The 23,879-nt window shown below is 42.3% G+C and overlaps 1 protein-coding gene across 1 annotated transcript in view; it reads left to right on the top strand.

The window, feature by feature from the left end:
- The window catches only part of LOC146204911 (putative phosphorylase b kinase regulatory subunit alpha), a 72,169-nt gene that overhangs the window by 42,130 nt on the left and 6,160 nt on the right, over positions 1-23,879 (top strand). Inside the window, exons 22-29 of the mRNA XM_084589616.1 lie at positions 1,882-1,958; positions 2,118-2,196; positions 13,628-13,757; positions 13,836-13,934; positions 14,051-14,094; positions 19,216-19,380; positions 19,516-19,569; positions 23,497-23,700. Of these exons, the coding sequence (XP_084445742.1) occupies positions 1,882-1,958; positions 2,118-2,196; positions 13,628-13,757; positions 13,836-13,934; positions 14,051-14,094; positions 19,216-19,380; positions 19,516-19,569; positions 23,497-23,700 (852 nt within the window). The remainder of the gene's footprint in view (positions 1-1,881; positions 1,959-2,117; positions 2,197-13,627; positions 13,758-13,835; positions 13,935-14,050; positions 14,095-19,215; positions 19,381-19,515; positions 19,570-23,496; positions 23,701-23,879) is intronic.

Raw genomic sequence — 23,879 nt, 5'->3', positions numbered from 1 at the left:
GAGATTTGTCCTAAGTACTAAAATTTAGTTTTCCCTGCTATAAGGTTTTTAATTTCTACTGCTAAAGCTGCTACATGGAGCCTGCTGTCGGTTTCATCACTGTATGTGGTGTCACAAACCTAGAGGGTAGTACTTACAGACCACACTAAGCAGCTAGTGATTGCCAGATGCAGGTAGGGGTTGTGGTTTCTACGTGGGCATAGGCCACTAACTACCGCGGGTTTGAGCGTTGTGCAAGCCGAAGCTGCGATCAGCTGTCACCACGCGCGCACTGAAACACCGTAGCGTGAACTCTACCTCAGCAGGAAGGAGAGCGCTTCGCTGCAATGACACCAGCCTCCAAATTCACAAAGGAGACGTTTATTAAACGCCATCCTCCAGCAATACTCACAAACACTCAGTCACCGCGTCTCGAGAGCGTGCGGGGAGCAAGGCTCTGCTGCGCGCACGAAGTGACAAGGAATGCGCGCTGCAAGCACGCAGTGGCATGCTGTGATCTCTCTCGCGGTGGCCAGGGGCTTCCTTGAGAGAGAGTGGGCAATAAATGCAAGGTACGCCTCTCGTAGATTGTTGGATCCCAATCGACAGGCTCAAGCTGCGCTTTAGGTACAACTCGGAGCCGGCGAACTCAAGTACACAGTGGTCTGTGCAGACAAAGGCCTGCAGACAAGAACAGTAGCATACGCACCTTGTGATGTCTCGGAGGGGTCTCTATCAGCTCCGCTTGAACGGTCGCACGAGCGCGGCCGTTTTAGCGGTTCCCGTGTTCCCGCCGAAAGGCGTCAATGAGGAAAACCATTGGGACGCTGGGTGGAGTTGTGGCCGAGTGACAGTGACAAGTCGTCCGGACACCCCTTCACTGCTTGAGACAGGAGAAAAGGAAAGAGGAAAACAACAAGGGAACGGGCGGCAGCCGCGGAAAGCCCGAATCCCACAGGGCAAGATGTCAGAAGATCTTTATAATGAGAACTTGGCTTCCAGTCAATTACTAATAGATACTGTTAGTCTACGGTAATAAATTTCGTTGCCATAGTGAATGTATCACAATGTAGCAGTGTAGTATTTCATACCATGATAGTTGTGTGCTGGAACTATGAAATATTTGCTTTTTTACTTCTTGTGCACAGTATTGGTAAGCCAAGGTAATTGTGCAAATAAAATTGTCAGACTGCCAGGTTGGCACGTTATGCTTTATCGGGCTTCATTAATTATAGCAGCTATACTGTTGATTTAAAAGTGAATGTGCCTCTAACGCTCGCTCCACAAACTTTTGCAAGCGTTCCCTTTTCATGGCCGATAAGTGTAGGCACATTGGCTTATTGGTCTGATTAATGTTGGCACTTAGCTTCAATGGTAACTAATACAAGCAGTCTGCACGGTGGCCATTCATTAAACATCAGTCCTTGCCATGGTGGTAGTCAGCACACAAAAGCCAATGAAAACAAGGGTGTCAGTGGCACCACTTAAGATTACAGTTCTCAATGCATGGCCTGCAGTTTATGGCAGCATTATGTGGCAAGTGAAACAAACAATATGTGGAAAAATAGGTATTGAGTGGTAGCTTTGTATGTAACACGAGTGGGAAGCCACTTGTGTCTGCTTGGATTCCTCATAATGGCTGAATAAATGGCATGTGCTTTGTTCTGCAGCCATAGAATGGCGCACCAAAATCATGGAGCGGCTATCTCTCATCACAGTTTCACCGTACTGTAAGCCTTCATTGAGCAGGGTTGCAGTGAAGTTGTCATTTTTACTTCCTTGCCTCTGGGGGAGGATGAAAGTCTGAAGGCTTTTTATCCCACTTGTGGTGATGTGGTGCAGCAAATGTGTGTAAATTTTTGGCTTTTGCACAAACACCGTGCATTATTGTTCTCTTTCCAGGCTGTAACGGATCTGCTGGTACGGCAGAAGCAGGTGACGATAGGCATGCCACCAATGAATGAATACACCATCACAAGGCAAGCTGCCCGTAGTTGCATTTGTGTATTGTATCTTCCTTTGTGTCTCTGTAAGCCTTCTGGTGTGCACTATCTCACGCAGCATGTGCTGTGTCTTTTTAAGTAGCGTTGTACATGCTGCTAGAATTGGGGACTAACACATTTTTGTGGTGTTTATAGGCCACAGCCAGCGAAACAGCTTCGTATTATCATTTACAAAGCCCATGGTGCTGATAAAAGTGCGGCTATGTTGACCCAAGTAAGGCAAACGGTTCACTTGAGGTGCTCTCCCACTGCCTGCCTGCCTGCACCTCTTCTGTGGCAAGCACCCTTTCCAAGCATGGCATGGTACTCACCCTCACTTGGATGGCCTCTTGCGCTTATCAGTTCTCTCATTTAAGTACTGCACGTTCACTTGCTTTCTTGTTTTTCTTTGCGTTTATGGATTGAGGTTCACTGCGTGGCTCAAGTTTACTCGTTTCTACATAGACAAGTGTTGCTCTCTGCTTAACCACGAGGGTATTTGTGCTCGCATTTTGCACATAAGTTGCCTGTGGCAGTGGCTTTTGCATAATGCTGCATTCGGGTGCAGTGCTGCCCTGTCCTGTTCACAATAAATCATAGTTGGTAATAGTTGCACTACACAAAAACAAACTAGCAAAATTTCGCAGCAGATCGAATAGCTGTCACTACGAGGCTGAGAGTCATGAATATCTTTCTGACAGTTGCTTCACTTTTTTAGGGAACCACCTTTTAGTCACGTGCAAAATTCTGTGTTTTTGATTTAGCACCAGTGTAGGCGCAGGCTCTTAGGTTTATTGTGGACAAAACAGGCAGGTTCCGCACCCAGACGTGTTGTTGAGTGAAACTCACTGCTTACATGCCATGAGTGTGCAAAACTTGACTGTGAATGAGCCAGTGGCTGAGCCAAAAGACTCAGTGATGATTTTCTTTGTACACAATACAGCATTTCTTAGTTTTGTTAAATTTCACACATTGAGACATGTTGGTAGGCTAACTATAACTCTAAAAAACTGGCATATTTTAAGGAAATAGTACATGATTTGAGAGCAATAAAAACAAAAGTCTGAAAGTGGGCTGTGCAAACAGTACTTTCTTTAAAAAACCAAATTGAATACAAATTTTTCATACTAAATGAACAAACTTGCAGCACCACTAAGCACTAACAGTGGTATGCTGTGGTATGGTGGTAAAGCTCGTGGTTGTAATAGTGAAAAGATGTATTTCTGATCTCCACCAAGGGGTACATAACATGAAGTTAGTATATGAATGCTATGGTCCTCATGTTATGTATATGAGAAATTGCGTTTTGCTACTGGTGATGACAGAAAAAAAAAAAAAAAACTTTCCACGCAGACTGACCATGGTAGCATGTTGTGCGGCATTAAAGTGTAACCTGTTTTTTGAAAGTCGTAATTGAACTTTGTGCCAATTTTTTAAAAACTCTTGAAGGCTTTAGAAAACATGCAATTTGTTTGGAGTAATTTTGAGAATGAATTATTCATTTTGTTTAGGCAATATTCTCTGGCAATAGACTAGCGGTCAGTTGGGGACAGATTCGGGGACCAGTTGGGGCACCAGGTAGCAAGAATCCATTTGTCATAAAGCTTCGTGTCCTCTGTAAAATTGGTGGTAGATCACTGCTTTTTTTTGTTGTTGTTGTTGTTGTTGAATGATTTGTGCATCCATCAACACTCAAATGTCACTCATTGCTGCAAGAAATGCATTGAGTGTGAGCAAAAACTGCAAGACGGTGATTCCACAATTGATGCAACTTGTAAACAAACCGTCGTCTATGTCTGCACTGGGCCAGGCTGTTTTCGAGTGGTGCTGCCATCCCCTCTCTATTACTCTAAGTAGCACTAAGTGCAGTCGAACTTCGATATAAAGAGCCTCAATGTAACGAAATTTGCTATGTAATGCATTTTCTTTGTTTCCCAATCTCTGCCTTATTGAAAACCATGTATTTTTTTTTTCGCGATTTAACGACATAATTTTATGCCGCACTTTCGATTTAACCCAAGTTTTTGCGCATTGCATGCATGTATCGGCAGCCATTTTGACAGTGGGAAGAGGGCTAAAACTTTAGCCGAGACACACCGCATTTTGCATTTGCCCCACATCAATGTCAGTTTGAGGGAAGGGTACAGTACACAGGAAGTAGACTTTCATTTTTATTTTGCAACAGTCGTCCATCCTTCCACTCGTCAGTCATCAAAGAAAGCATGCGGTCAGCTGCGATAGTGACGTGGCTTTTAGCATCGTTCGCTTCAAAAGGCGTTCGCTGCTACACACGTTCCAGTGATTTTGTGGCAGCGGACAGTGTCCACGCCAGTCGCTGCATGTAAAGGAAAGGCACTGAGCTGCCGTACCAGACGAGCAAGCCACCGCCAGCACTCCTGTCAAAGTCGCTAGCACTCTGCCAAGTTTGCACCCCGCCACCTCCTCTTAACTCCACCGTTGGAGCTAACTCACACCGTGAATTTCTCAGTGCGCAGAACTTTGGCGCCCTGCCAAGAAATGCACTGGATTGTGACGGTGCTACGGAGGGACACGCTAATGACTAGCGCTTTTTTTTTTTGTTAAAGTCTGTGGCAGCAAAAGTGGGAGGCAAGTTCATTACGCATGTAAATACGGTACGCATACGTGAGGCCTGAACATAAGACTGCCCCGCAAAGATAGCTGCGCCGGCATGGGCGATGCGCTCGCGTTCGCGTTCGTTTGCTATCGCCCATTATCCTCCTGGTATACAAAACATTCAGTACCTTTGTTAGCACTATTATTGCTAGGATTTCTTGCTTATTTCCTGAATTCGTAATTTACAAGTTTACTTGGGCAGCTAGAACACATGGGAAGTAACGAAGTAACGAAATTCGCGATTCAACAAAATTTTCGGCTGCAAGTAGGACTTCATTATATCGAGGTTCAACTGTAGCAATGCTTTGAATGTTGTATTTAGCAGGTACTAGTAGGATTAGGTTGATTAATTTTTTCTGCACAAAACGCAACTGTACGAATAGTTTTAGAGAAGTAACATTGTCGAGCAGGCCATTGGACAGCTCAGGTAAAGAAAAGAAGACTCAAGAAGGCCCCTGAAACACGAATTTATTGTAGAAAGAATAGATTTACAATGGTTAGTTGTTATATTGGCTGTTATCACTGAAAATAATTTAAAATTGCACATTCACAACCAGGTACTGCCAGTAGTGTTTCTAGAAGATGTTTGCCAAATAAAGTGTTATTTCGACGTGAAGATATCGACTTGAAAAAAGGAAAGGGGGAAGGGGGGGGGTATTTTAGATTCTAAGCACACACCCCCCCCCCCCCCCCTCACTTTTGGCATCTGATTGTGAAAAAAGGGCATGCTTAGAATGGAGTAAATATAGAAAGTGTGTTTGATTGGGGTTCAGTGTCCCAAAGAGCCTCTGGCTGTGAGGGATACCATAGTTAAGGGCTTCGGAATTATGCATTAGACATTAGCAAACATGCATCGCCACGTGAGATTCACCTGCGCTCAGTGAATAATTTAGAAATAAATTTCTTCTATACAGTCTGTTTTATTTTCAATAGCCAAGCAGGGGTTGTGATGTCAGAGGTGAGTATGAGGTGATGTAAGCTACACAAAACCTGCTGTATCATGGCTCTTCATTTCCTTGCTGTCATTCCAGCTTCTGGAGTAGTGTAGCTAAGAAATTGTTTTTATTACAGGCTAACTCTTATGCTAAGTGACAAAGTAGTAATTATATTGCAGCTTTTGTATGCATCATGTGATCTTGTACTCACTTGTGATGTCGCAACCGTCCTTCGGCAACCTGAAGCTGAATTTGAAACTGCGAAATAAAAAAAATTAATTACTAGCCATTTTTTTTAGTGTTGATGAATTCCAGGTGGTGACCACGTTTGCCAATTCATATGCATCATACCAAAGCAAAAGCACTCTAGAAAAAATTTAGTGTCCCCACCCCTTTGAAGGGAATTAAGTTATGCATTGTCAAAGGCTTCAATAAGCTGCTGGAAATGATGCAATGAGCAATTCATGTAAGTGAAAAATGTTTTTGATTGAGTTGCTAGTGAAGGTGTATGTAATCAATTCAACATGAGAAGTTTCACATGAGCAGTATTAATGGAAGCCATGATGAGGAGGTGTAGAGAACCAGGTGTTTCAGTAAGGACATCCAAACGTTCCTGAGCATTGGGTTCGAAATAGAAAAAAAATATTTGCAGGAAAAAGCTCTCTTTTGCGGCAGACACAGTATCCTAGAAAAAGCTTCTAAATATCCAGATAATTAGCAACAACCCTCTAATTAACTTTTTATTATTGCAGTTGAGTGGTTGGTCCCAGTGGGGTGTTCGAAGGCATGAACAATATGCCATAGCAGTTTTTGAAATTAAGGAAACCTCGTTTTCAAAAGCCCATCAGTGCAATGAAGTCTGACATATTTTTGCGTACGAAACCGAAATTGAGCACGAGAGACGTGAAGGAAGCCCGGTACAAAAGCAACGTTCAGTGGTGACGTGAGCAGTGGCCACAGCACTTGGTTCGAACTGCAAGCAGTATTGCACCACGTCACGTACATTCTTTTGCCTCGCAGCTTGGTTCATGGGAAAGGCCAGGTCATTCATGGTAGGTGAGGCCAGTCATTGCTAATTGCATTTTTATTATTATTAAGAGTGATGGAGCAAAATAAAGTGCAGAACACATCACAGTAAAGCACACATTACGAATTCGGGGCTGTTACCACTGCATCACATCATCACCGGATATCGTTTTGTTACTGAGCTTCCTGCACATCTCGTGCACTCAGTGTTGGTCTCTTACGGAAAAAAGCATCAAATATTTTTTCGCGCTGCAGGGCTTTAGAAGATGAGTTTTTCTTCATTTCAAAAACTGATTGTCTTGTTGACAAGGCGAGAATGGGGGCTAGTCGGTGTTTCCTACTGAAGATATTATGCTAAGTGGTACAGAAAGATGAACACATTTCGTCAATGTATGTTTGTTTAAGTCTTTCCGTACCACTATGTGCAGTATCTCCATTAACATCTTCTGCAAACTCTCCATTGGGACCAACCACCCCGCTACGATAGTTGGAAAGGTAATTAGTGGGGTTTAGTTAATTAGCTGAACAATTATAGGAGTTTGGTAGCATATTGTGTCTATCACAGCACGGAATTTGTTCCAGCAAATATATATTTTTTTCTATTTTGAACCCGGTACCTTATGCGATTTTCGAAGGTGTTCGCTGCAACACCCAGCATGCTCATGCATGTTACAGGCCATCACTGATTATGAAATTTGTTAGGCCTCATTTGTTAAAATACATTGTTTGATTGCAAATGGATGAAATATCAGTCATTACACTGACAATTAACCTCAAGACTGCAGAGCTTGAAGCACATGCACCATTCTTGTAAGCTGTATACCTGTTCACTCTTCTGGGAGAGATATGACTCATTGCTTGGATTAGGGCTATATTTCAGCTAGACATTTAATGCCACCAAAGAGGGAAAAAATCTTGTTACCTCTGCAGGAGCAGCCTTCAGCTATGGAGTGTAGCAGTTTTATTTCTGGCAGCCTTTTAGGCGAGCTAGTGTACTTCAGAAGTGTTTGGTGGGCCTTAAAAGATCAGTGACGTGGCATTGAGTTAATGAAAGATGCTGACATTAGAAGCAGACAAATTGTCGTGCAGCTTTGTGATTGCTTGCTGTTGTCATGAGAGGATTGGCTGACCCGCAGTCCAGGGCCATGCGATGGATAGTGATGAAATGGTTCAGGTTATATGCATGCAGACAAGACTTGAAGTCTACCAAGCTTTTTTTCTTTTAGCCTACCACAATCCCATAGATTGCAAGTTTGCTGTGTAGTTCTGGCCAGAGGTGGGCAGCCATGGTTAATACAAGCAGTGGCAGTAGCAGGAGCAGTAGCAGCAGTGGCCAATTGTGTTTGGCACTTTTGAATGCGTAGCTTAGGTGATGGTCTTTCATTTTCATGCATCATTTCTGCCTTGTGTTCAAGTGCTGAGAACGGTTATATTTGGTTCGCTTTTGTTGTTTCAGTTACTCACCATGGTGTGTAGAACACATCATTGAGAGTCAAATAAACGGTGCCGGTCACACTGTTCAGCCAGTTTAGTGACAAAATGTTATTGCAACAGTAATAAAAAAATTGTAGATGTTGTTGGATCATTTACTACTACTAGTAAAAAGGTAACTACTAGGCAGTTTGGCATTAAGGTGCAGTTACAGAAGCTGAGGGCTTTCACAAGTACTTGGAAGTGGCCTACTGTTTTGACTTTAGTGGGTAGTGATATGGCACGGACATCTTATTTTTCATGGGTTAATTTGTGTTCATCTTTGCTGACAACACAAGAACAGGATGATGATGTGCATGTAAGAATATTTTCTTTTGTTAAAACATCAAAAGCTTTTATGCTGTAGCATAGCATACAGAACTGTGTCTCATAGCACACATTTGGTACATATCAGGATCTTAGTTGTACTATTGCAGGTTGATGTGACCATTTATGCTGTTCCCTCTTATATATGCTGTTTTCTGTGTTTTAAATTTTATTATTGTTCAAGAGCTATTCACTGACCGCTGAGAGCTTTACTATTAGGCAGTATTTATAAGTGTATTGCAGCATTTGCTTCAATGAACAACAGGCCACTGAAATCAATAAAAAGGGTGTCTGAAATTCATGCAAACAGGTTTTCTTTTTTCCAAGTATCAGGTTAATATTAATAGAAAGGTAAAGAGTGAAGTATAAGTGAAAGTTATATAGCTACAAATAGAAAATCAGTACACATACATTTGTGAAGTATGTTCAAATGTGTGCAATTGTTCTTGAGTAAAAACAGCAATATGGAATATGATTTTTCTTGATGTTTGTACCCATGCTAGTGATCTTGGAAACAAAAGTACCTCAACAGAGGGCACTGCAGGAAAGCTAATTTACAGCAGAATCTCAGTGGTACGAATCTCATGGGGTCGCAAAAAAATTTTGTATCATCTGGAAGTTCGTATCGTAATCAGTATGCAGAAACATGGGGAAGGCATTCATGGTGATCTGTTTATGACTGCACGGCCACAGCTTGCCACTAGCAGCGCGTGTAGCGCGACAGCCGATCCTGACATAGGCAATGTGCAGGCTGCGCACCACCGTAGACTTCTTGCAGTGCCTACAGTGTAACTAGTGATCATGGAGTTGACGATATACAGGCCATGCACACCTGCTATGTGCACACCACCAACTGCTCGTGGTGCGCACAGTGCGTGGGCAGTGCGTAGTGTGCTCAAGGTTGCGGTAGCTGATTGCGAGTTCATATCATTCGTAGTGGCACGGGAGCATGCTCATGACATTTGAAATTCTGCACATTGTACACAGTGTACTCTGGCTGGGGAATTTTACGAATTTGCATTACTCAAAATTCGCGTCATCCAGGTTCATGTCACCAAGATTCTACTGTACTTTAAGTGTGTCTTATAGCTACCTTAGAGAAGAGGCACATAAAAAGGCAGAAGCTTTAAGTTTTGCATGTGAACTTGTACAAGCTTCATAGTTTTGCTTTCTATGCTTACAAAACTACCAACCAGAGCTTTGAGATGGCCCGATTTAAATTTTTTAAGGAATGAGTTGACATTAGCTCCCACTAATTTCTCCTTTGCTACTTATTCCATTTTTTACTACATCCCTATTTTCCAACTATTCTGATTTCAAATTTTCTGTAGCACCAAATAACAAGTGCTTGCAATTGCTTAGCTCCATATTGTTGTATGATGCTTGAAATATTTTCTGCTCATTGGGATTTTAAGTGCAAATTCCACCCTGGTGCTGTTGAAAGAAGAACAAATGGAATGTGTTGAAGTGGAAGTGCTGTATTGCCTGAAATGGCTCTTCCCTATTATTTTTTCACATGCTGGATGTCAGATTGTTGCATATATTTCCTTTTGAAAGAAAGATTATAAACTCTAACTTGATGGTCGTAGTTTGTACCACATTTTTTTCTTCTGTCTTTTAGTTGGAACTAGTGTATTTCACAGCCTAGGATGGAAGACATATTCTTTGTAGTAAATGAGCCTCTCAATTTTTTACGGCTTTGTAAATATTGCTCTTCTCAAGGTGCCTGAGAAAAGTGTGAAGTGTGAAGCCAGGTAAAAAAATTTACTATCATTAGCGGTGACTTCAGATTCTGGAAGGAGCATAATTAATGGAAGGTAGTGAATTGGGTGGTCATCTATTTTATTGTAAGACATAACCAATGAACTCTTAAGAAATGCACATGCAGGCTTGACTGGGTGTGCATTTTCTACACTTCATTGCATAGTGTGTTAGGGGAGAGTGCCTGTGGTTTTAGTGTTTGAGGCTTGTAATAGTCACACTCATAATGTATGTATTTATTTCCTCATGCACCATATTTTGTCGTTTTAAACTTTTTACTTATGGCACCGCATTATAGGGACTTACATTGGAGTTGAAAAGTTAAAAAATGGAAGAGGTCTCGAAGTGTCACATATTTTGTTGGGCAGAGGAAATAATGAAGCCGACTGTACATTTGGGGATTCATGCTCATTTCAGCTAGCTTTTGTGAGGCAAGGAGATGATAGGAGGATATATACCTAGAGGGCTCTCATTGCAGCGCAGTATGTACCAGCACACTGAAAGTATGGTGACCACACTGAAAGAGTGTCAGAACATGTAAGCTTAACTGTTCTTAGTGTATTAATTCATATGTGGGGTGATTTATTTTCGAGGCCTTCTTTTTTTCTTTTGGGCACTAACGGGTGAACTAAGATTTCTTACTATACAGCCTGCTTTGGTGATGGTACATTTGCTGTGTCATGCATGTCTGGCTTGATGGTTAAACGAGTACAGACACCAAATTTTCGTGCGTGTGCTTTTCTTTGTAATGATTGTAAGACATTAGTGTGCTTTTATCACCATGCTGTAACTGCTCACGACTAGTGAATATTCATAATTGAATTTTACTGTCATGCTTTCTTTATTCCAGTTTCAACAACTGTGCAATGGCTGTAATGTCAATGTTCAATATAGGTCATGTGAAGCATCAGAAAACTACTATATAATCACTTCTTCATCATTTTAATTTACTGCACTGCTTTTAATCCAGCCTTCCTCAAGAGCTGGAATGATTAGATGGTGTTGGATTAGTCATTTTAATATTTTGGCACAAAGAACAGTAAAACCTGGATAATTCAAACCCATTTGATTTGAAGAATTTCAGTGGTTTCATATTTGGTAATATAAATTTGACCTGATAATTTGGAGTGGTGGCATGCACCACCCCCACTCAATTCTAAGATCTGTGGGTGCCAAGAGGTAATGCCTGATCCCTATTTTGCTGCAAACCAGTGAAGTGATGGCTTCTCAGAACCATGAGGCAGCACTACAGAGTTATGTCGATGCTTGATATGTGAAGCGTAACAGACCCAGTATAGGAGCTGCCAGAATGTCGGGTGCATATTGACCTTTTGTTTAGAGCTGTGCACGGGCTCAGGCCAGCCCGGAAGCCCTCTTCCTCGGGCTCTGGCCGGGCTCGAGCCAAGGTATGTTTGTCTCAGGTGGGCCGGGCCAGCCAGATTACGAACACATGGAACTTTTGCAAAAGCGCGAATACGGCCATAGTGCAATAAGCGTCTAGAATGCACAGCATTTTACCGTGTTTTCCCCCTGCGAGAGCTTCAGAGTTCTTTCCCGGTATCGACCTGCCTTTCCTCCCCGCCTTCTCGCCGCGAACGGACTTTTAGTGGCCGTCAGTGACTCAACAGAGGGGCCACTTGTGGTCTATTTAGTTTAGAGTTTCGAATCTTCACTTGGGTGACACTGGCGCTGATGTTTTTTATCCGTTGCGAGATTCGTGCCACGTTATCGCCTGCCAAACGTCGCTTTTGTGGCTTACTCCTGCCTCAACATGGCCTCGTTTGAAGTGGGACATATTGTTGTTGTTGTCCTGATAAAAATGGCGCATACCCACAAGGCATAGCTCAAAGCATCTGTGGTGTGAGAGTTTGCTGTTCTTTCTCTTGTTGTGAAAAGTTAATGTGAAAGGCACATGGTGAGCCAGGCAAGCTCACCAAGTATGTGACCACAAAATCAACCCCTTGTTTAAGCTTGAGCTACCGCGCTCTTGGAAAAGCAAACAAGCTGCTTACCGAAAACTTGCTTCCCTATCAAGAAATGTTTTAGCCATTCCAGCTGCAAGCTATAGCACAAAAAAAAACTTCAGCACTGCCGGATTCATTATCCAGGAGCGCCGCAAATGCCTCAATTCATGCATAACTTGTTGTTTTTGCATAAGTTATTTCTGCATATGTGCTGTGCCTCTAGATATTCAGCAAATTTGTCATTACAATTTGTCATTATTTCAAGAACATGGATAAACTTATCATCCTGGAATTATTTCCTTCTGTATCATCGCTTCAAATGCAGTTATAGGGTTATAGCATGATGGGCCAGGCCGGACACGGGCCTTCATCTGAACGCCGGGCCGGGCTCAGGGCATTTCAGAGTCGAGCTGGGCCAGGCTCGGGCCTGTAGCCTTGGCTCTGGACTGGGCTCGGGTCTGTAGTGTCGGGTCCGGGCCAGGCTCGGGCTCAAAATTTCGGCCTGTGCATACCTCTACCTGCATTTTCACTGGTGTCTGCTCTTCTTTGCTCGTTCATGTATTGCAAAAGACGTTTGGTAGAACTGAGATAAGTGAGAATATTGCAGGACAATGCCCTCATTTGACTGCATCTAGTGCAAATTCATTAATGAATCTGCTTACTGAAATGAAAGTTTAATTTTACCTTTATGTTTGTAGGTGTGTCTCACCCTTCAACGTACGTCTTTTTTCAGTGCTGTCCTCAAGACATTTAGAAATTACCATGCATGCTTTGATGCATGGATTCATTTTCTTGCTTATTATAAATTTTGTTTGATATTCTGCTTGTTCAGAAATATTTGGGAGCAATGAATATATTCAGTTTTTTCTGGTATGTCCTCTGCCTTTGAAATTTGAGTGTCTTGCTATGTCATGCTTAATTTAGTTGGCTGAAGCTGGCAGCCTCCTAGCATGGTTGACTTGCTGTGTGGTTTTCTGTTGCCTGAACTTCATATTTGAGGTCTGAGATTTGTTTGCCTTTAAACCAAAACTTACATATGTCCCAGTGTTCATAGCATATTATATTTTTTTCTAATCTACTGTTGACACATTTGCTCATAAAAAGTTTCTCCATGTACCTTTGATGTCACTGTTACAAAGCTCCTCTGTTATGTGGTAAAAATTGTTGACTTTGTGTAGTGCTTGTATTTTGATAGAGCAAGAAGATCACTGCACATTAAGAAATAAAACGCTTTTCAGTATATTGCATTTTGTATATGTATAGATAGGGAAAGAATGATGCTTTAGTACTACATTTTGTTCTCTGGACCCATTAGATGTTGCATGAATGGCTGTTTTGCTTCTCTCAAAGCAAGGCATCTGTTATTGGTTACAATTGTACAACAGTCTTATAATAATTAGAAAAGGCGACATGAATATGCAGTTGCACTGAATACTTAAGACATGGCTGTGCAATGTTTTAAAAGGCTTGGCGTTCAGTTGTTATGCTAGTTCATAGCGAGGATGCTGGCTATGTTCTGAGTACCATGTTTCATTGCTTGGTCTTGCAGGAGCTGCTTGTGTATTTGTCTATGTTCATTCGAACAGAGCCAGAGCTCTTTCAGGAGATGTTGAGACTGCGCGTGGGGCTCATCATTCAGGTCATGGTGTCCGAACTTGGTCGCTCACTGCAGTGTTCTGGTAGGTTCTTTGGACAAAGCAGTGTTTGGAGATTGCCTGTGGGTCATTTTAGTGAGTTAGTGCATTTGCATTTTTCAGCCGATGAAGCATCTGAATACCTTCTGAACATGCGTCCATTTGAAATGAAAATGCTTTTGCGACAAATTTTGAGCGGGAAGGAATTTGTTATATGCAACAGTGAGTACAGATCCAAAACAGCTTTATTGGTTGCTATACAGCCTGTGAGGATTGGCCAGAAATAAAGCGTTGTTAGTTTACAAGTGTAACATGCTGATTTCTTGCGTGTCTTGCAGGTAGTGATGGTGTTGTTTCAGTGCAAGGCAGCAAAATGAACAAGGTAGGCTATTTCGTACAAGTGAAAAATTTACGTTTTGGTGGATAAGTGGCAAGAAAAACATTCCTGTGAACCTATTCTAGGGTAAATAAACAGATGACCAAATATTAGTGAAATTTTTCACTGCACAGGGACTGTTGTTCAGCTCTTTTTTTTTTTAATATATATTTAAGTTCTTGCTGTGCAGAATGCCCACTTTTGAATTATTTACCTTTTAGCTGCTGACATGATTGCTTCCTCATGTTGGCTTTGGAAAGAGGCGTTGTATGGATGGTGGTTGCCATTATGTTTATAGATGGTTGCAATTATGTTTTCAATTTCGCAAATTAGAGCCTGTGTTTTGCCTAATGGTCCACATTAAAGCCCAGTCACTAAAGCACCCTTGTGTTAACAGGAGATTGGTTATTCCTGGTGGCTAAAATATTGCTGAAGTCATCCTCTATTGTGTGTTCACCATAAACCAAGTTGCAGTTTTCTGATGTTCAAATTGTTTCCCTGGATAATTGCTGCGAGCTAAGCCATCGAACTCATTAAACGTATGCACTGGTCACATACTTTGGCCGCGTGCTTTGAGATAGGAAATTCATAGGTCGTAATAATGTCCTAAAGATGTCTTTTTCAAAGCCAATGTTTGTCTTTCTCTTCAACATCACCAGTGTATAAAAGCTGTAGGGCACATACTCTGTTTGCAAGAATATTGTGCTAGTTTTCGCTGATCTTCAGCTTTACAGTACATCTCATGTTAATTTGGAGCCAAGGTACAAGCATCATATTATAATTATTTTTTGCTGCTCGTCAAGGAGTGATGTCAACCACAAGGCTTGAGCCTTGGAAGGAGGAAGTATTTATGAACCTTAGTTCGTAGGTGTGAAATTTGGCATCACACAATATGCATGCAATGCACAGTGAAACAGCTGTAAGGACTAGAAAAGGGAAAAACTGATGAACAGGCACAAGACAGCTTAGAGGGAGAAGCTGTGTCAGCAAGAAGTTTATGTGATGCAACATATTCGGAATGGTCAACACTGCATGGGAGACTGCATTCATGAGCATAAAAGACTTTACTGCACTTAATTGTGCCATGCGTTTCTGAATTGTTGCCTCTCAAATTTTGTTGACAGCCTAGAAAATGATGTTGGTTCATGCATAGTCCCTTGCTGAGGCTGCCCTGCAATAATAATATTAATAATAATTGGTTTACAGGAAAGGAAAGGTGCAGTATCTGTCACAATTGGTCTGTGGATACCTGAACCTTGGCGTAAGGGAAGGGAGGAAGGTGGGAGTGAAAGCGGAGAGAGAGCAAGGGGTGCCATAGTGGAAGGCTACAGAGTAATTTTGACCACCTGGGGATCTTTAACGTGCGCTGACATCGCACAGCACACGGACACCACTTCGTTTCGCCTCTATCTAAACACATCCGCTGGTGGTCGGGATCGGACCCGGGTACTCCGGCACAGTAGTCGGGCGTCTTACCACTGCACCACCGTGGCGAGGCAGGCTGCCCTGTAATATATCCATTCTTGTTAGGTCCCGCATACATCATAGTTGGGGTACTTTGATTTCAGGTAAAGCATGGCTCATGGGCTGATTTATGGGTGTCTTTTGGAGGGAGCAGTGGTGTGTCCCTCTTGAACCTATATTTGGTGTAATTGTTTCTATTGAAGATTTTTTTGTACATATAAAATTTTTTGCTTAAATTCACCCCTAATCTAGTTTTACCAGATTCTTGCACCCTGAAAATATTTCTGAAAAGCTGGGTTAAGCCCTATTACTGGCCAAGAATGTACCCTTAAGAGGATTCTAGGCCTATCTTTTTAGTTCCTTACTGATGGCTTTCAACCTCGTTTAGCACATTTTATCCATGGCTTGGGTTAATCTAAAGGGGTGTCATAGCATCCCTAGAGCACCAAGAACAACAAAGCTGAAATTTGGATGAGTAGGTATGTATGCATATATTTTGCTATAGTGCATCAAAAATGGGAGAAAACAGGCATGGACAAACGCTTGTCTGCATCTCCGTTTCATCCTATCTATTGAGGCACTGTAGAGCAATATGTCAAGCCGACCCACGCTGTAGGTCTTGCTACAGGTATATTTTGTTTAGAATGGCTGCTGTGTTCCTGATTGAATAGTTTTGCAGAATGTAAAAGTAGGCAAGCCTTATACCAATTGGATGACCTTGTTGTATGGCAGTGGTAATGCACTTCTATGATGCAACCTGCCAGTTAAGAAAATTGCCAGAAAAAAATTTCACACTTTGTGTTCCTTCAAAGAACAAATAAGCACTAATAATTAATAATCTTTGGCAGAAGGAATTGCCTGATAAAACATGAATTGCAGAAATTTTTGTTTAAATACCTAATTTCTGCCCAATGTTTTGCTTCAAAAATCCAGAAGTTTCCCATTTGAATTCTGACAAAAATTAAACCAGAAACAAAGGGCTGTAATTATTATTCACATAATTTTTTCGGTGATCTTTATAAAGTATCATTCATGCTGCCTAGGTACTATTAGAAGTCGGAGAGTACTCGCTTTGTTCCCATGTGGTCGGCTTTTCGAGAACTGTGTAACAGCAGAAGTGCTCTTAACAGCCTTTTAATTGGGTGACCAATCTGAATCAGATCTCTTCTCCCACCCAACCGAATAGCTCTCAAGTTTTTCATGCTTTACCATGGGGTCATTTGTAATTTTGATTTCATTATGCAATCTTTCGTGCATGTGTTTAATAAACGAGCATCAAAACACATTGTATGTTTCTGTAGGCCCAGAGGCCTACAGCATAGACAACGGAAAACACTCCAACTCTCTAGGAGACTTGGACAAACCAGAATCATCACAAGCCATCTGTCATTCATTTCTGGCTCCTGACGGTCCAAACTTGTACTGTGTTTTGTAGCACTCTCTGTCTGATTGGCAGTAAGTAGAGCTCGTCCAGCACAAATTTTTGTTCAGTATTAAAGGACCATTGTGGCTCAAAAGTAGTAAAAGAAAAAAAGAATAGCTGGAAGGAGGTTAAGGAAGAATTTACAGTTCCAAACTTTTTTTGTGCACTTATGAGAACATCGAGACTTGAGAAGTGTAATAATTAATGCTGACAACTTTTGCTTGGGTCTGATGAAGATATATATGCAGTTTTTTTAGGACTAATGAGCGGGCTTGTTGTGATTTATTAAGATGAAACAGCATAGAAAAATTTGGAGGACGCTTAAGCTTTGCCTTTAAGAATGGAACGCGATAGCGTTATCACGCCCCGTTTGCACCGTCTACTCATTTGCTTATCGCGCTTTTGAGTGATACATGATACAACACTCGTTAACTTGTCCAAAGCATGACTGTTTGGTAATTACTTGTTCTGAAACATGATTCTGACTGAGGCGTGCACTGAGAAGGGAGGCTCTGTTTCAAAATAGAGCAACTTGCTATACTCATTTTTATTTATTAATCCTTCTGGGACGTAGAAGTGCTGCCAGCCACCTTGCTGAAACGCGCGGGCCTCAAGTTGCAGTCATAGTTCGTCGGCAACATCGTTGTCGATCCGAGCCGGTGCGATGGAGATCTCGGAGGCCATGCCCTGTCTATCTTATTCCATGCGCCACACGCATGATGGTGCTACGTGCACGCCAAGCGAAGAGGAAGTACAGCGGAAAAGTAATTTGCACTCACTTAACTGCGTGTTCTGTAAATCTGTAATTTACATGCTCATAATTATTATTATACGCCACAATACACTTCTCTAAGGGACATTTCTGAGACAACACCGCAATCAATAGACGCGCCTTTGTCTATTTCAAACCATCTAGCTGGCGTGGCGAAGTGGTTAGCTTGCTCGTCTCACACCCTGGAGGCCCACGTTCGATTCCTCAGGTCGGCGATTTTTCCTACTCGTTTTTATTTATTAATGCTTCTGGAATTTTTCGCTCACAGCCAACGCCGGACGACGCGGGACGGCGACCGCCGCCGCCGACACCGACTTTTCTGCAACACTGGGCCCTTAATGCTATCGCGTTAAAAAATACAGACAGAAAAAGAACAAGGACATGAGCTGTCGTCCAAATATATAGACCCCGCTGTGGTGGTGCAATGGTTATGGTGCTCGAGTACTGTGCCCAAGGATGCGGGATTGAATCCCGGCCACGACGGCCGCCTTGCGATGCAGGCGAAAAGCAAGGCTTCCATGTGCTGTGTGATGTCAGTGCATGCTACAGAACCCCTGGTGGTCGAAACTTCCAGAGCCCTTCACCACGGCGTCTTTCATAGCCTGAGTCGCTTTGGGACGTTACACCCCACAAACTAAACCAAATGTATAGATGTTTTTTTCCCATTACTTCGCTTTACTAAAAGCTCATATTGCCCTCTTGTGTCACATACATGACTGTGTAATGTTTCCAATACATTGTACAGTGCTTCAATGGCTATTCCGATGATGCGATACATTGCTGCACTTTCTTTGCTGACATCTTGCTTGTGGCTGTACTGTTCTGCTGTGCATTGAAGGCAGTCTGTGGCAGTAGTTTAGTTTCATGACACTGTTAACATACAAGATGTATCATCTTCATAAGAGTCAAGGCAGAAAGCAACACAGAAAATGCCTAAAAATAATGGTTTAAGGAATTTTTTTACATCCACAAGCACATTTTGAAAGGGGCTTCAGGCTGCTATGCCCTCAAAGCTGGGCCTTTAAGCCTTTTTTTTTTTTTTCATTGACTGAGTGGGAAACTAAACATCCTTGCACTGTTCTTCTTATCTGAGAGTCCATTATAACGAAGTTCACCTTAATAGGAATCTAGTGTAAAAGTCTGTGTAGCGTGGAATCCGCACCCGAAATTCGGTGTCGATAGAACCAGTCTACTTGCAAAATTGGCTGTATTTTGTTTTGTTTTTTAGCATTTAAAAACTTAATTGTTTTGTTGAGTCGTCTCTTTCTTGTTATAATGCCCTAGTCTGTCCATATAAGCTGACTTCGATTTGACCCCGGTGTCCCTTATGTATTTGTTGTAAAGGTGAATGTTGGCTGCCACACATTCAAGGTAATGTGGTAGAAGGCTAGTCTCAATGCTGTCAGTTGATCCCATCTGTGACTTTACACCGGCTTCATAAGGTTGACCACTTATTTTCTATTTACAGCATGCTTTGCAGTATACCATGAGAGACAGCATTGTCACAAGCACTAAAAAGCAGGATGAAGTTTTTGACCGCCAAGGTCAGTGGATACGCAGGCGAAGACTGGATGGTGCATTGAACAGAGTGCCTATGGGCTTTTACCCAAGGGCCTGGAAACTACTTGAAAGAGTAAGTGTACACCAGACAGCAGTCCCCTTCTGATGATCATATTATTGTTTGTTTGTGATTGTGCCACAGCATGTGAAACTTTTTTGGTCATTCTGTTAAATAAGAAATTTTGCTTTATTGCTTTTTTTTTTCCAGTGTGTTGGCCTTTCCATAGAGGGCAAGGTGCTGTCTCAACACTTGACAAAAGAGGTTTGTAAAAATTGCAGCCTTGATAGTTAGTTTTCTTTACATACTTTCCAATGTGCTACTAGGTTTATGAAGTCTTTATGAGGCTGTGAAGCCCTTAGAACTTACGCATGGCATAGCATAGTCGTGAGTAAAAAAATATTGGCACAAGCCACTGACAACCAGTGCTGGGATGTTTTGCCACTTGGCGCTGCGGTTCACAGACGTGCCTATCGGACCATCCTGGTTTTTGCAGCACAGGAAGACAAGGGGGAGGGGGGCAGGAAGTAACCTTTATCAAGCATGCTACCGCTCAAGCGTTGAAGTGCCGGCTTTACTTGACTGTGCATGTGGCATTTTGTTTTGGATCAGTCATCTTCAGCAGTGATGGCCTCTTTTATATGTTAATGTCAGCAAAAATTAATTTTGTTGGCCATGAGAGTTCGCTGAACCCCCCTAATACTGAAGAATGGAAACTGAACGGCCTGGTACTCTCGTTATCAGCCTCTTCGTCAACTTCAGCAGTACTCGTCGTTCTGGCAATCCTGCGATCTGTCACGTGTGCTAATCTTGTTTACTCACAACTGTACATAGCTTAGTGCGAGCTGATGAATTTTCTTTCTGTTGTTTACAAGCTGCAAGCTTAGTCAAGCTTAAAAGTGTATTCAGGCCACATGGTTTGTTTTTCAGCCATGTAGTGAGTCACTTATGATACCCCTGAAACTCTTGTCTTGGCAGGGCAAAGAACCCCTGTCAGAACCATTTTGGCCTTTGGGTACTCTAAGTGTTCCACTATGTGACTTAAAAGCAAACAACGTGCTCGCTGCAGTGGCTTTGTGGGTATAGTGTTCGGCTGAAGAGCCTAAGGACACGGGATTGAATCCTGGTCATGGCATCTGGGATTTGCAGATGGGATTTTCATTTTGATGACGGAGATATGTTGGAACATATTTGCGCAGTGCAGTGTCAGCATCTGTTAAAGAGCCATAGGTGGTTGAAATTATTGTGGAGCCCTCCACTCAACACCTTTTTTAGTCCATGTGCAGCCTACTACCAAAAACAAACAATTGGGCCTGAAGGATTGCAACCAAGGCTCCTTCCACTGTTGCTGCTTGTTGTTTGCAACTAGCTTAAATGAAACTTGCAAATTGAAAGGGATGGAGTGAAAACAACAGAAAAGGCAACACATTGAGGTGTGACATCATTGGTTATCAGTGTGCTGTTTGTTTGCATGTTTGTTTTTGGTAGCCCCAAAATGTAGCCTTAATAACTGTGCAAAATTCAACATACCATTGATGTATTATGCATGCCGTTACCAACATATTTTGGCCACTGAATCAGGTTGAAACCAGTCACTAAAGCATAGAATAAAAAGATCAAGCTGGATGCTGATGTATGCTGTTGAGAAAGAGTTGAGAGAGGCTTTTACCTTTAGACAGAATTAATTTACAGCGCAGCAATGAAAATGATGCTGTGATAACCAGGTCAAGTTTGCCATCTACGCTAGCCTATAAGTTTGGTATGACATTAACACTGCTGTGAATGCAGAAATTGAAGATTTGTGCCATTATGCCATGTTTCCAAAGCACCTAAATGAATGTGTGCCTCAACCCTCCCATTCTTATGTCCACTATTTTTGACCGCCTAGTGTTCTTTAACATGCACTGACATAATACAGTACACAGGTGCCTTGTGTTAGGTCTCCGTTGAAACACAGGTGCTGTGGCCAGTATCGAGCTCACGCCCTCTGGCTCAGCAGTCGAGCTAACCACTGAGCTACCACGGTGGAGAAAAGTTGCATAGAGCCTAACCTTCTTCCCAAAAGCAGAAATGGGCATGTTGTAGGAGACTGCTAGTGATGCAGCCCCGAGTTGTTGGGGGCACAAGACACCTATTTAAATGGTATATGTAATAAAAAAAAACTCGCCGTCTGGATGTTTTTCACGCCATGCTAGTTAAAAGTTTCCGACGACTTTCTGAGTCTGTGCTTTTGGTGATGCACTTGGTTCAGATGAGGCGCGTGGGTGCAGCTACACATAAATAATCTGCACGGTCCAAGTGCACAGGTTCTGGTATTCATTTTCACACCCATGCAACATTATGGAAGCTATGAAAGTAGTGCAACTACAAAAGCATATCGCCCTGCCATGTTCAACTTTTAACTTGGCAATACTTCTTCCCCACTGTTGTGGTGCAGTGGTTAGGGCGCTCAACTGCGGGATCGAATCCCGGCCACGGCGGCCACTTTTCGATGGAGGCAAAGGGCAAGGCGCCCATGTGCTAGGCAATGTCAGCGCACGTTAAAGAACCCCTGTGGGTCGAAATTTCCAGAGCCCTCCACTACAACTTCTTTCATAGCCTGAGTCGCTTTGGGACATTAAACCCCTTAAACCAAATCAAACCAAACCTAGCAATACTTCTTGTTGTGAAAGTTGGTTCATAGCTTCTGTTAACAATAAAACATGCAAGCATAAAACAGAGACACAGGGGACAAGACTGATGGGACATGCGCAAACTAAATGAGTTGGTTCATGGCTTTTTTTAGCTACAAAATATGCAAATATGAAAGACACACAAGAGATGAGGTTGAAGGGTGAAGTGCAAACTGGGTGAGCTCATTCATAACTTTTGTCAATATCAAATGAACAAATGCAAAAACACAGAGAAGATAAGGTTTAAGGGAGGAGTGTACTCATTCTATCAACCTTATTTATTTTTTTTATTTATTAATAAATATTGCCAACTGCCTCTTGGCAGTCAAAGCAGGAGTGGTTACAATGTTCTTGAAACCGTGCCTTCTCTCCTTTTTGGGTCTTTCATGTTCGCAGTGTTTGGTAGGATTAATTTTGTTGCCAATAGGAGTATCAGTCATACTTCTCAAAGCATCTATAATGGTTTTGACAAAACCGTGGAGCAGCGTAAAATTACATACTGTGGATTACTAATCACGAACAACCAGTCAGGCGTCAGTTATTGAACCAATCGAATATAGTTTTTCCTGACGGTGAAATACTTTCTAGGAATGAAGGGAGTCGAAGTGAATAGGTATGCCAGCCGTGCATCACTCGACATCCTATAAAATTCCAAGTAAGCACCCCCGTGAGGGGAGGGGGGGGGGGGGGGGCACTATTCTGGAATTGTACCGACATTCAAAAGCCACTGAGTGTTCTTGGTACGCCGCCACAGTCGATGTAAACTGACTGACGCATCACAGATGTTTTCTCTCAGCGCGCCATTCAAATATGTTAGCTATTGACTTATTTCATATCGGCGCTAGCTCCCGCATGGAAAGTGGCCATCTGCTCTCAGCGCTCGCACTGGTGGGGGCACTTGCTTGGAATTTCACAGTAAACATAATAAGGTGAAATGAAGTGCAGGGCAGGGCATTGCCAATCAAGTTGCTTGATCTTTTTCACAGCAAAAGATGGCTGTTTATACTTTGGAGGTATGTAGAACTACTTTTGAAACGTGGACTTTAAAGTGGTGTAAAGACGGCAGTTCGTGCTGTCTGTGAAACTGTATATGAGGACCTCTCCATGTAGGTGCCATTTGTTGGTAGTTGTAAGGACAGTAAACATGATGCAGATAAATCTGTTGAGTTTATTATTGCCTCAAAAGGTTTGGTGCTTCTTCAAGGCATTCGTGGTGCTAACTACTAAACTTGCTTCACTGTCTTTTATGGAATAGCTCACTAGATGCATACCACTGAAACTTGCTTACATGTGACCGAGTGAAGCACACTCCGTGCCACCAATGTAAAATTTATGGCTTTCCAGCAGCAGACACCAAAGTAAACCAGCCATTCATATTTGTTAGTAGTGCTGCTGTTTGCAAAGGAAACTGTGTGGGGCCAGATTACTTTTCAGTTTTTTGCTTTGTGAGTGTCTTTTTGTTATGACCTCACGTTGCAAGCACTGAGGATTATCACCTGTGCATTTCCTTTTGTTACAGATGACACAAGGAGAGCTTAAGTTTGCTTTAGAATTTGAGCATGTGCTGAATTGCATCCCACAGCCAGAGTACCGCCAGCTAATGGTTGAAGCTATCATGGTGCTTACCCTTCTGGCAGAACACAATGTTGTAACATTCATCAACAAAGTGATAAGTGTAGATGGTCTGGTGCACCATGCTTATAAGGTTTTCTTGGAAGATCAGGTAAGCGCAATTTTTCAGACACAGATGTTGTAGACTTTTCTTCTCTCAAAAAGCCCTTGAAACATCTTTTTGTTTTCACAATGTTTTCAAATACTGTGCAGTCCACTTATAACAATGTTGAGAAAACCAGGAAATTCTGTCGTTATAATCGATCATAGTTACATCTGACTGGAGGAAAA

The sequence above is a fragment of the Amblyomma maculatum genome, chromosome 1 (genome assembly GCF_055883805.1).
Source record: "Amblyomma maculatum isolate TAMU_Amacu chromosome 1, ASM5588380v1, whole genome shotgun sequence".
NCBI classification, from domain to species: domain Eukaryota; kingdom Metazoa; phylum Arthropoda; class Arachnida; order Ixodida; family Ixodidae; genus Amblyomma; species Amblyomma maculatum.
Note: the sequence above shows the minus strand (reverse complement) of the source record. Positions and strands in the feature narration are given on the sequence as shown.